This window comes from Phalaenopsis equestris, unplaced genomic scaffold (genome assembly GCF_001263595.1).
Source record: "Phalaenopsis equestris unplaced genomic scaffold, ASM126359v1 Scaffold001240, whole genome shotgun sequence".
In the NCBI taxonomy this organism is placed as follows: domain Eukaryota; kingdom Viridiplantae; phylum Streptophyta; class Magnoliopsida; order Asparagales; family Orchidaceae; genus Phalaenopsis; species Phalaenopsis equestris.
In genome coordinates, this window is record NW_018165679.1 from 83,594 (window position 1) to 96,859 (window position 13,266).

Consider the following 13,266-nt stretch of genomic DNA (forward strand, 5'->3'; position numbering starts at 1 on the left):
GGAGCATGTTCAAAACTAAAATTATACCAGGAGGTACTACTACGAGGAGTTTGGAGCGAACATCGTCGGCAGCACGGCAAGGGATAACTTCAAGATGAATCTGCAGCAGCAAAACACATTCACATCACCTAACACTTTCTTTAGTTTAAGCAACCTATAGAATCACTCTTTAGGCTTTCTGTACAACTCTGTTGTACAATTATAAGTCCTAACGTTTTAGGATTTCGAGGTTATCGTACGGTACGGTGTAAATCCTCCTGTCTTTTAGGCTATTTGCACAGTCTGACGTTGTGCAAACATAAGTCCTAAATCTTAAATAATTTGCAGGATTGAAACATCAAATAATTATTTCTTCAAAGACATAAAGCCGAACAATAGGATAGTTGGGACATCTCCGGGGTTTCTCCTGGATCTGTGATATCTCCTACTTCTCTTTCATTTGAATTCCTTAAATAATTGTTCCTATTTTGAGTCATTCCCGTTTGATTTTCCCATGTCCAATCGTGAAAACCTAAACTTTGAAATCTTGAAAGCAAAACCACCTGATCTTAATCGAGAGTTATCTTAAGTGATTTCGATCATTTAAGATGTAATTAACTATAGGGGCTTGCCTCTATAGGGAACCAGGAACCCAGATAAAATAAACCCTATCTAATTTTTATGTTAGATAGGGGAACTTGTTGGCCTTTTTATAAAAATATTTCGCAGACCAAACGGATGTCACAAATTGTTTAGTTTAGATGATTGAATCTCTATTACAAGTGATATATTTATTCTTCGGGATAAATATGTTGCTTGTAGTATTGTATTAAATCATCTAAACTATTTAAAAGGTGAGGCTCGTTTGGTCTCACTTATTTTAAAAATTAAAATGTTACATTTAAAAAAATCAAAAAAAGGTTATATTTATATTTAAATTATTTTCAAAAGCACAAAATCATCACTCTTTTTCAAATCACGAAGGTTGGACAATAAAACGGCCGACAATAATGTACATGTATTTTATTATAAATTTTTTAAGCAAATATAAAAAATAATTTATCTGTATTTGCTTTACAGACAACCCAACAAGCTCAAGTATTTCAAATATAATGTTTTTTATTTTACTTTACATGCATAAAACCAAACAAAAAGAATAATTTTTCTGTATTTATTTTACAGACAACCAAATAGCAAACTTGAGGCATATTACACTACAATTATAATACAATACATTCTATTTCTACGTATTTTTATACAGACAACCAAATAGGCCCTTAGTTTAAGCCAAAATCATGGAAGTTCTAATTCATTAGCACAAAATTTACCATATGCCTTTAATCCAGAATCGAGCTGGGTTGGTTTGGGTTAACAAAATAATTTCAATCTTTTAAGCTCTAAACATATTTGCGTTCGATATTTATCAGTTTAAGTTAGGTCAAATGCATGTATAATGAAATTAAATTAAACAAAAACTAGTTTCTTATGGATTTTAAATCTATTTACTTTGAATTTGGTGTACACGTGAGAGGATTATATTATCCGAGATTTAGTGCTTACCCTCAGTTTAGCATTGTAACCTTGTGCTATGATATGTTGTGTTGTATAGTTGATTTCCGAGCAAAACAAGTGATTATTTAGTAACATCAATTTAAGGTTATTATTTAAAATTTAGTAATTGCGACTATTTGGTAAAATCAATCATGACAATAACATGAGTTGATTGAATGATTGAAATTGATATTTTTATGAATTTCATACAATTACAGCTTACAAGTAATATCATAATCCTAATTGTTGGATAATTAATCAGAATAAACAATTAGCTTATTAAATAAAAATAACAAAAGGGAAGCAAACCACTATTCCAAGAAATCTTCCTTCTAGATTTCATATAAATAGGCTGTTTCCTTGCATCTGTTAAAGCAAACACCCTAAAACTGCTAACACCATTCAAGGAAGATGAAATAAAAACCCTAAAACTGAGAACTGTTTCAGAGTTAGTGGATTGAGTTGAATTTAGACTTTGATTTAATAAAATATAAATGCATTTGCAAATATCCGATTTGTAAAGTTCCTTGGGTATTATTCTTTGGATGTACATCAGATACAGTTTATACTGAACCACTTCATAAATCCTCTCCTCAATTATTTTTATGATAACATAAAACTCAAACCTAAGTTATTAGTTATGATGACGTAAAATTAATTTTATCAGAAACTATAATTTATCAAGTCATAAGATAATTGTCATGACCAGCCTACGTTTTTCTAAAGTTCTAGGGATTTGTGCAAAATTATGGTAGTAAGAGAAGCATTTATTTCTCCTGAATTGGGTTATTTTATTTAAATGGGCCTGATAAAGAGAAGAAACGATTAACACGTAATTATGAAATTATCACGTAGGTGAGAAAAATTAAAGCTTCAGAGATTTTTCTTGATTTTTTTTTTCATTTTAGGGATATGTCACACTGGCGGTGATTATTGTTTAGGGGTTTTGACAATAGGTGTAAAATATGATAGCATGAATGTACAACTCAGCCAGATTATTTAGTTCTAGTTTTTTATTTGTTCGCCTTTCTATCCAATATCAAAGCCAATGGAGTCAGATACAAGCACAAGAAAACCGAGGACCCTCAATATATCTCATATAGATGCTTCATCTCTAGCAGTACTGATTTAAAACATTGTTGGACATTGGGGCTATGCATATGTACTTGCTACTGCATGTGCTAATGATATATTATAACTTCTACACCCACTACAATATGCAAATGATTATGGTTAGTATTGGTGAACTAAGGGATTTTTATCCAACTAAAAACTAAACTCCATATCATATGAAGCCAACCACGACATTCCAATAAAGTAATTCATTGTAAACATTAACAAACTGCATTAAGGATAATGTTGAGTTGTTAATTGACGTAATAAATCAGCATAATAAGACTTAATTATAACCATGCAACTAGGGTATAGTACTAAACTAAAACTGAACAAACAGTAGAAGGAACAACTAAATATGGAACTGATAACTATACTGATCCAAAACTTTCAAAACTCGAAACTCACTTTTTATTGAAATGCATACCTTGTGTTAAAACGGATGGCTTGAAAATGAACAAAACACCAAGATAACTTAAGGAAAGACCTGATGTAAAAACAAGGACAACAAAAGAATTCAGGCTGAAAAACAAAAATATGAGCATTCAGAAATATAATACATAACTAGACATCGAGATACTTTAAGTAAAGAAAAGAACAGCCATAACAATATCCAATCAGGAATATCTTCAATATAGAGGCATCGTAACCACAAGAGCCTTTATTTGTCATCCATAATATGCATATTAGAAGGCCTAACAAGAGTAAGAGAACAATTTAATGGTTTGGTCAGGTTACTGACAAGGCCTAGAATGCAAACAAATTGGCTATCCAAACCATCCAAATAATCAAATTTTATTTCCTTCACTATAAATAAACCAGCTCACAAGAACAGTCAGTCGGTTTTTGACTTTTAGTTTTAATATTTTTATTTTATCAAATATATGAAACACATTATCGACGAACTCTTCAACACCAGATGGTTGCACAAGTATACTGTTTCCATACAAATTCATGCATGGAATGTCCAATGTCTAGGGTATGCCATGGTCAAAAGCAATAACATGCAAACATGAACATGTGTATGTATTAATCCTGGATGCCATGCCAAGATGCAATCATTTTTTAGCATGCACTTAGGTATTTGTTCATTCATGCATACAAGCATGTATTCTTGTCTTCATGCATCAAAGTATGACCTTGTAGGCTGTTTTGGATGTCAGTAACGTAAATGTGTGCATGTCAGGATGAGTTATTGTAGAATATTGACAGCAGCCACCAAAAGTTGATAAATGAGGCTAGTGGCAATAATTGGCAGCATGCATGCACATGAAGTTTGCAGAGCCTCCAGAAGACAACAATTGCAGCGAAAGTCAATCATCCAATGCCTACAATGGTGGTCGATTATAAGATGGAAGCAACGAGAACAAATCTTTGAATGTTGGCAATGATGCTTGTTTATTGAGCACTAGTACATGTGGTCATTCATATATGACCTCATGTAAGTTTGAAGCCGACATTCATTGTCGGGCTTTATTAGTTGTTTAATGGAAGTTCTAACAAATCCAAAGTGGAATATTAATTTATGAAAAATTATGATCAATGTGGATATAATTAAAGCATGAAAGAGCATTGAGGTTAATTCCATATTAAAATAGGTTAACAATAAGTTGATGTAGAATATACATTGCTAATATGTTATCCATAGGCTTAGACTTTTAGATTACAAATAGATTTTTTTTTTCCATTGATGTATTTGGTTCAACTTCTCCCTTCAGTTTCATCCTCCCAAACATGTTATCATAGTTATTAATTATACCTGGGATCGAGTGTTTCAAGTGATTTTTGGATCTCAGGCAACTTTTAACATGTTGAAGGTTCAAGCAATGATAGTTCCACGTGTTTAAGTGCTGGATATGTAAATACATAAGAATTGGGTGGTACATATGTAAATGGCCTTTTTGTTGAGGTTGAGGAGAGGCTGGGGGGATGACTGATGTGAAGAAATCTCTCACAAAAGAAATTTTATGTCGGTACAATAGAATTACCAAATGGTTGGTTAACTCATTGGTTTAAACTTTTAGGTTGAAAAATAAGTTTGACAACTAGTGTATCGAGCCCAACTTCAGTAGCACTTTAGTTTCATCATCCCTAGCACAAAAGACAAAACTTGTGGTTTATTGCATTAGTGAAAATCTAAGAAATGAGCTAACCTCTCCATGTTGCATGAAGGAAAGCATTTGATGGTCTAGGATACGTTATTGCCAAACCATGAGGCTACTGAAGGAGTTCAAAATTAAGATTGTCATCAAGATTGAATAGCCACCATTAGAAGCTTTTTCTCTCTCTCAACTAGCAAGCTTCACATTTAAGTCCTTGTGGTAGTATCTGTAATATTAAAATGAACCAATAGCATTTGTATAACTAGCTTTGGAAGTTGACAAGAAATCTCACATCTTTTTACTGTTTTTTATTTTAATTCTCCCCTTCAATATTTCATAGTTTCACACTTCAATTGTCTTTAATCAATGGATGGCATTGACAAAGGTTTCATGTAGACGCCAAGCTTGCTGAAGAGAAGAAATTCATGGAAAGAGGAAGAACGAAAAATAATAGCTAACTATCAATATATCAACTTGGTCTCTTCCGTGCAGAGCACACTTCACATTGATCAATTGTTTTAAAGCTCTTCACACTAAACAAGATTATTGTTATAGAAGTTGGATTCATTCTGAAAACAATATTGCGCCTCTCTTAGATCGGATGTTGAAATGGAGGCAATGTGAGATCAACAGAAGGCTTGATGGACAAGTTATTGTAGTCAAAAAAAGAGTTTTCAAATGGATCTGAGCTACAGGATGTTACAAATATTGTATTTGAGGCATGGGCGGTTGAGTTCTTATACGTTAAAGAAAAAGAGGAATGTGCCACTAAATTAAGAGACTGATACTTAGAGTTCGGCAAAGGAGCATCACAGCTTAGTGGCAAGAGTAAGTTTATCAAAGGTTGCCAATAGTGAGGGCATTAAGGGGAGAAGGAGAGAGCACCATCTGTATTAGAGACACAAACAATGAAATAGAAGAAACATTATGGTTGTTTTTCTCTAGATTGACAATTCTCGTGCATAGATAATCATAAAGAAATCTTGAAACTGAAGGACCAAAAAGAAAAGCTTTTCAAAGCATAAATTGCTTGCATGTATATGATATAAAACTTAAAAAAATATGTGACATATTAACCAAAAAATAAATACAATATTTCAACTAAATTAACTAATTCAATCTAATTAACTCAATATCAGTTATATAGGTTATTATTTATTGAAACATATAATAGATCCATGGCCTTTGAATAGAACAATATTAAGGTTAGTGCTCATGGTTATAAAATTATGAAATTTATCTTTATTATATTATTATTTCCAAATTGTCTCAACTTTCAAGTTTACATAACCCTGTAAAATTGAAGGTAGATATTTGATTAACATAAATTTCATGAATTGTGTAAAATAAATAGTAAGTTAATATTTAAAAATTATAGTAAATAAAAATAAAATATTTATAAATTTTAATTCAAGTTTTATACTAGATTATAAAATTAGACACAATTTTGATTTACGAAGCATTCTATCCAGAGTAAATCTTAGGCAGAATTTTGAGCTCGATACTGTAGGTAGCATTTGATGTCACATTTTGTTGAATCTTGTGCAAACCCTATGCTTCATCATGGTGTGGCCAACAAAAAAAGTTTGTACAAGACATAGCATTGACTATAGCGCATATCCAACCTACTGTAATCAGTCTACTATTCTCTCAATGTGAGCTTTCATTCTAATGAGTCCTTAGCATTCTTGCTTCCATTTTGCATCGCCTTAGACGAGCTTGTGCGTGCTCTTTGGTACAACACATGATATTCAAGTTCGTGAATCATAACATTCTCACTTACATCACATCACTCTTACAGAGAACATAGAAAGAACTATAGTGCCATTGCCGGTGACTATGTCAGTCTCAAATTGCAAGTCACTCTAACTTTTCTTTGCTCAAACATAACTAGTTGGTGACTTTGATTGAGGCCTACCTCCCCTTCCATTGTGTAAGTTGTATTCCATCTTGCTTCTTGGGATTCCTACCATTGTGGAGGTTGTATTCCATCTTGCTTCCTAGAATTTCCTCATCTCGTTAGTTTGTGCTTACCAACACTGATGTAAGGGTTTCATCTAAGATTCATCTAGACATTCCTCTCCATTAGTTATCAGTTGATAATCCTGCTCCATCACATCCACCCTCTTTTGATATTATTGTTCAACCTCCCACAACTTGTTATCCCGCCTTTCACCATAGCTGCTAATAAAAAGAAGGGTTCCACACAGTTGGATTTGTCTTTCAGTATTCCTTATTCTTTTAGCATAGCACATATAATGTTGTGCAAAGGTCTGCAACTTCATTTCTTGATAAGCATGCTTTCATAGTTTTCAATGGTAGAGATTTTTATATAAAAGCCTCACTCTCTTACTTTTTGGTTAGTATGTTCAACTTTGGCTAATTGAGAATAAAAATTATTTATATCTTCATCTATAATTGTCATCCATTATTTGGGTACGTTGATCTATGTCAAGTGCTTACTAGACTAAGGATATTAATTATTTTAGACTTTTCTCTTGATGTTCATATCATATAATTGATCAACAAATACCAACGCTGATGTTAGGGTTTCATCTTAATATTCATCTAGACATTCCTCTCCATTAGGTATCAATTGATGATCCTGCTCCATCACATTCATCCTCATTTCATATTATTGTTCAACCTCCCACGACTTGTATTCCCACCTTTCACCATAGCTGCTAATAAGAGGTAGCATAGCACAACTAATGTTATGCAAAGGTCTGCAACTTCATTTCTTGATAAGCATGCTCTCATAGTTTTCAATGGTAGAGATTTTTATATAAAAGCCTCACTCTCTTACTTTTTGGTTAGTATGTTTAACTTTGGCTAATTGAGAATGAAAATTATTTATATCATCATCTATAATTGTCATCTATTATTTGGGTGCGCTGTTGCACTTCTTGATCTATGTCAAGTGCTTACTAGACTAAGGATATTAATTATTTTAGACTTTTCTCTTGATGTTCATATCATATAATTGATCAATAAATACATATGATGAAGTGGTCTCCATAGTTTAATACTTTTGGGAGCTCCCTATTACCTGGGAATTATTTTCTCTCATCTTTGGGTCCACTATTACCAGTTAAATTTTCGCCGCCCTTTGACTTGAAAGGCATGGATTAGTGCTTTCTAAAGTGACACTTGGCAAAAATGAAAATCGAAAGATTGTCCTCTTACAACAAATCTTATTAAAAATTTTTTATATAACTATTGATTCTTTCAAGGCCCATTTAGAAATAAGAAATCATTCACTAGAGGTCTAACTAGTGGGATTGGCTATTTTAATTACAATATGACCATATAAGATATTCGTGTTGTAAATACACATTGATTAATTGGAGCCTAACACTCCATCTACCTCTCTAGAGAGTTATCATGCTCTAGAAATTCATTCATGTAGAATCATCTTGCAAATGCTTTTAATTTGTAACTATCAAATATATATATATATATATATATATTTTGAAAATCCCAAGAGTTGATTTTATTGAAATAGAAAAGATACATAAAGGTTATATGAGTGGGCCCAAAAGAGACACCCTACCCATATGTACTTCCCCAACAAAAAGATACAGATAAACTAAAAAAATTTAAAACATGTAGAAAACAAGTAGCTAGGGACGCGCCAATTTAATCCTGCCTCTTCCTCTAGTTTTAGGAGCAGAGCCAGATAACAAACTTTGAAGTGTCGTGTCGTTGCCAGGAGTAACCAAAGTATCATTCATTAAGTTTTCAAATTGGAGTGTGCCCCCAGCCTTCTTCTTCCGCCGAGAAGTGTAAATCTGTCATTCTTCATCTGAGGACTGACTTATGTGATCCGCGGTCTGATTAGATATTAGAATGACAGTAGAAGGAACGACTGTCATTTCCACAGCGATAGGTTCCAGTGTATGTAAAGTGTGAATTGTCACATCTACACCTGATGCTTCCTGAATAGGAGCCATGGGGCTAGCCTGACTTTCGGTCCGAACATTATCCCTTGTGGTATGGTTAGGAGAAGGGTTCCCAGGGGCAGACACCATTTTCTGTCTTGTGGTTCTTCCCTCCTATATATATATATATATACAAACACACACACACACACACATATACATAAAAGACTAAAGAGGGTTCCATAGTTACATGTTATTTCTTCTCCTTGTAATATTACACCTGTGTTCTCCAATGCTATAAATGATCGCTTTTGATTGGAAGTTGTTGATAACACGAGCTTACACCATCTTAAGATTTTATTAAATGGAGGATTATTTTAGGTAATGTTTTATTATCAAGGCACAAAGAGGGAAAAAAAAATCATTATCCCAGATTTACTAGATTCCAAGATGCCATAATAACTCCCCCGGTGATTTTGAAATTCTAGACTTAGCAACACTCTAAATGTTAACTTGTTTCTTCGGTCCACTAGGTTTGATAGTCCTCACAATGCTTTAGGTTAAGCTGATCCAACATATTTTGCATACTATTAATTCATGTAATATTTTCAACAAGTTATTAAAATTTGTTTCTTTATTTATTTTATTTATTTATTTATTTATTTAATGATTTATTTTATATTATTTTACAAATATATTACAATCTCCTTATAAAAATTTTATCCTCGAAATTTATGAACTTCTTATTAGTCGTTTCTCATTGTGCAAGTAAAATATAACCATCCAAATTATTATTGAAGTCTAAATCTTGATAACTAATATCAAAAGTAAATACAATAAATCTAACATTTGAGAGTCGATAACCCAATTAACAAACCAAAAGATATGAAAGAGACAAGCATAATTAAAATAACACCACATCCTAAACAATGTAACATGACAAACACACACTCAACTTCTAAAATAAGCTCTGGGTCAAATGTTGTCTTAGTTGCTCCTTACAAGTCATAATACCAGCTTCAGTCATTCTCTGCTAAACACTTCTAAAATTAGATCCCTCTAGAAAACTCCTCTGAGCTAAATCCCTTCCTGAGTTAGCATTTAGTGTGAATCTCTAAGCAGAATTAAGACAATTCCACATCTGATGTACAGTTGCCTGCATAAATAACATCCCTTAAAACCAAATAAACATTCATTACAGTGTAGCTTCTCACACTTAATGCATGGCTCTAAAGTGCTTTGCTAGCTTGGCTATTAACGCCTGTAACATATACCTATCTTCTTCCCATTAAACTCTCCAGAATGAATTGTTGGTTTCACCTCTTCCGAGCTCTTTCATTTGTACAAATCCCTACTCTTCTAAGTCAGTTGAAAATCAATTTTCACTCGCCTAGCTCTTATTGAATCCTTCAATACCAAAAGAAACTAGTTGCATTTCTCTTCTGCATTTGGAATGAGCTGTGGTGCATACCTTAAGAGCTTAGTAAACTCCACTTCATATTGCATAATCGATCAATCTCTTTGCACCAACCAAATTAATTTATCGTGCATCTATCTATCTCCTAGCAAATAGAGGTACAAACCAATCTTTGAAGTTCTCACAAACTAATGCCACCATACTAAGTGGCTACGTCAACCATCAAACTTCTCCTACAGCTACCAATACCACCATTAAATCGTTTTAATATTTTTTCAATTTTTATGCTTTTAAATAAGATGAATACTAAAAGAGCTAATGTGTATAGAACGCGAGATCAACAATTGGAAATGTAAACTTTTATTTGTTAGTTAAAATATTTTTCTAGTGGCTCTTTGATTTAATATTTAGATCTAATCCTAATATGTTTACAATTTTCAAATTATTTACACTAGACGGCGAGCTTGAAACAAGCTAGTAATTTCAAGTGAAATAATTTTATTGTAACTTAAAAAGAATAAATCATTATAGATTTTCATGTGATTATGTACTTGACACTATTGCATTTAGAAATTCTGCGTATTGTGGATGGATACCTACAAAAATGTATGAATGCAAACTTTTTAAAACTTATGATACATGATTCTACTAATTTAAGAATCTGATGAACGTGATTATGAAATCATTACTGACATGTATTCATTTACTATGATTCATGCATATGATATATAAAATATTTATGATGAATGCATGTTACTAGAATTATTTTTTAAGAAATGTCACAAGTGATGTTATAAGTAAGCTATTACATGAAAAATTGCAAATATGGATGATAGAGAATGATGAAATTCTCAACTCCTGGTACTGAAACAGTAATGAAACTCTGAAAACCGTTGGAATCAGACAAGGCTGGAATGTAGAGAGTCATTGGTACTAGGAAGCTATTGATAACTGCAATGTTGGAGACCCAACTTTTATCAATAGTTAATATAGCCTTAGGGACGTGTGATGACCCAATAACATGACATGACAGGAGAATAATTGAGGCCTATACAATTACAATTAACATTCTTATGATTACATTGATGAATCTTATGAATATGTTTTTAATAATACATGAATGGATAAGATACTATTTTACATAGCAATCATAATTTCTTGCATTACATATCCTTTCTTTTCATGTTTTATATGTTTATAGCATGTTGTGTCATGTTTTGTGGGCATGTAATATATTGATTACATACAAACATGCACGTTGTTTTATTTATATATAATTTTATTTTAGTCTTCATTATTTCGTTAAGCTGGCTGCTCACTCTACATTGTTAAATTTCATAAATGAGTAAGAAGCATCGAGGCAAGTAGTCAGGTGTGACTTGTATAGTTTTTACATTATAATTTGAGAGTTTGTACAAACTTTTGGGTATGTATGTTATTATATTTGATTTAACACCTTTGTATAAATATATATGTTTTGAAGATATTATTTTCACACTTCTAAATATATGTGAATATGAATGATTTATGAAATGAAAGATATCAAATAAGTTTGTGGTGATTTAACTAGACTAGCTCAACACTGATTAAGTCATTATTCTGCAAGTCAGGATGAGTATTAGTGAGAATTTAATCTGACAGAATCATCCGCCTCTGTAAAAGTGTTGTCAACCCTTAAAAGAGGCAGTTGGGGTGTGACAGCCTCGATGTGAGCTGTAAAATGTAACTGAGAGAAAGAGCATAAAGGAAGTGGGGAAGACATGTGTATACTACAGTCAAGCTAACAAAAAGGAGGAAGATTTACACGAGTGTTTGTGTGTGAGTGAGAAGTGACAGCACAGTCCACGAGCATTGACGAATGCAAAAGCAATGAAGATGAGAAGTGCAGAAGGCGACGATCGAATGCGAGCACGGGAGAAAACGTGCTATGTAGCTGTGTGCAACATTCAAAGAAGATCGAGCGAAGGAGCTCATAAACAAAGGTGAACGGTCACAATCGCGGGAGAGAACCAAGAAGAGAGGCATTCGTGGGCATTTGCGGCTTTCGCTCCAAGAAGTGAAGCCCGATATAGAGTAGTGAGGTTAAATTATTTATTTATGTTTACATTTTTAATATAAAAAATTATAAATAGTTATATATATAAATATATATATATATATATGGCTCCTTACGCGTTAATATCAAAGACGGTTACAAAATATTGGAAGGAAAGAGGATCCCCGCTAAAAATAAACAAAATACATATAATCCTAGGGGTTCCTTCTTCCGCATTACAACTTCACCCCAAAAAAAAAAGAAAGATGAAACAAAGGTAAATATAATCCAAAAACACATGTATCCAAACAAAACGTATACCCAACAAATGAAGTATACCCCATATGAACATGTATAAAAATTTAAACAAAAGTAGCGCAAGTTGCTAAGCTAAAAACAAACGTCCTGAAAGCTGGAATGAGCACCACTAAGCATATCCCAAAATTCAAATACCTGCAGCTCAAAAACTGTGAATGCGCCAAACAAGCAAGAAAACATGTGGGCAAGGAAGATAGAGAAGGATCCAAGCTCTTCCAACCCCCCATCCTGAAATGCATAGAACAAATAAGGAGCCACGGTATTGCCCAGGACATAGAGTGAAAATATCGTAGAAATTTGGAGCTATGAGCCTCCATAACGAAGTGATTAAACCCATTCACTGAAAAAAAATGTAAAGCTAGAACAATAAGCTAAACCTCCAGTAACCATTCTCAACAGTATCCCCAATAAAATAACTGTAATAAATCCCATATGTCAGATCTCCACATAAGGCCCCCTAGACCAATACTCGAAGCAAAAACCATCTACCAGTCCACCAAAAGGTATAAGAAGAATCTAAAGTAAAGTATAAGCATCATTCCAACCTTAAAAACAAGAAAACACCAAAAATAAGCTGCTCAACAGTAACCAAAATAAGGAGCCCTGGGCCTCCCATATTATTCATCACATACAAAATAATGGAGCCATGGGCCTCCATGCAAATTTCAAAAAACCATACCATCCGCCATATAATGCATGCATAGTTGCTGCTTGCCCCACCCATTTCCTGAAACAGCAGGCAACCAAGGCACCCTGAGATAATTTAAAAAGATTAAAAACAGCCCAAAAAACAAAAAACAAAAAACAGCCTGGGCCGAAACATACCACCCAGCTAAGAAAATAATTAGAAATAGTTTATATATATATATA

At 33.0% G+C, this 13,266-nt stretch overlaps 1 protein-coding gene across 3 annotated transcripts in view; it reads right to left on the minus strand.

The window, feature by feature from the left end:
* The window catches only part of LOC110033624, a 74,770-nt gene that overhangs the window by 27,056 nt on the left and 34,448 nt on the right, over positions 1-13,266 (minus strand). For all 3 annotated transcript variants that reach the window (XR_002294968.1, XM_020737665.1, XM_020737666.1), the window contains exon 5: positions 3,071-3,130. Coding sequence is in view for 2 of the 3 variants with exons in the window: in XM_020737665.1 (XP_020593324.1) it covers positions 3,071-3,130 (60 nt within the window). In the remaining variant the exon portion in view is untranslated. The remainder of the gene's footprint in view (positions 1-3,070; positions 3,131-13,266) is intronic.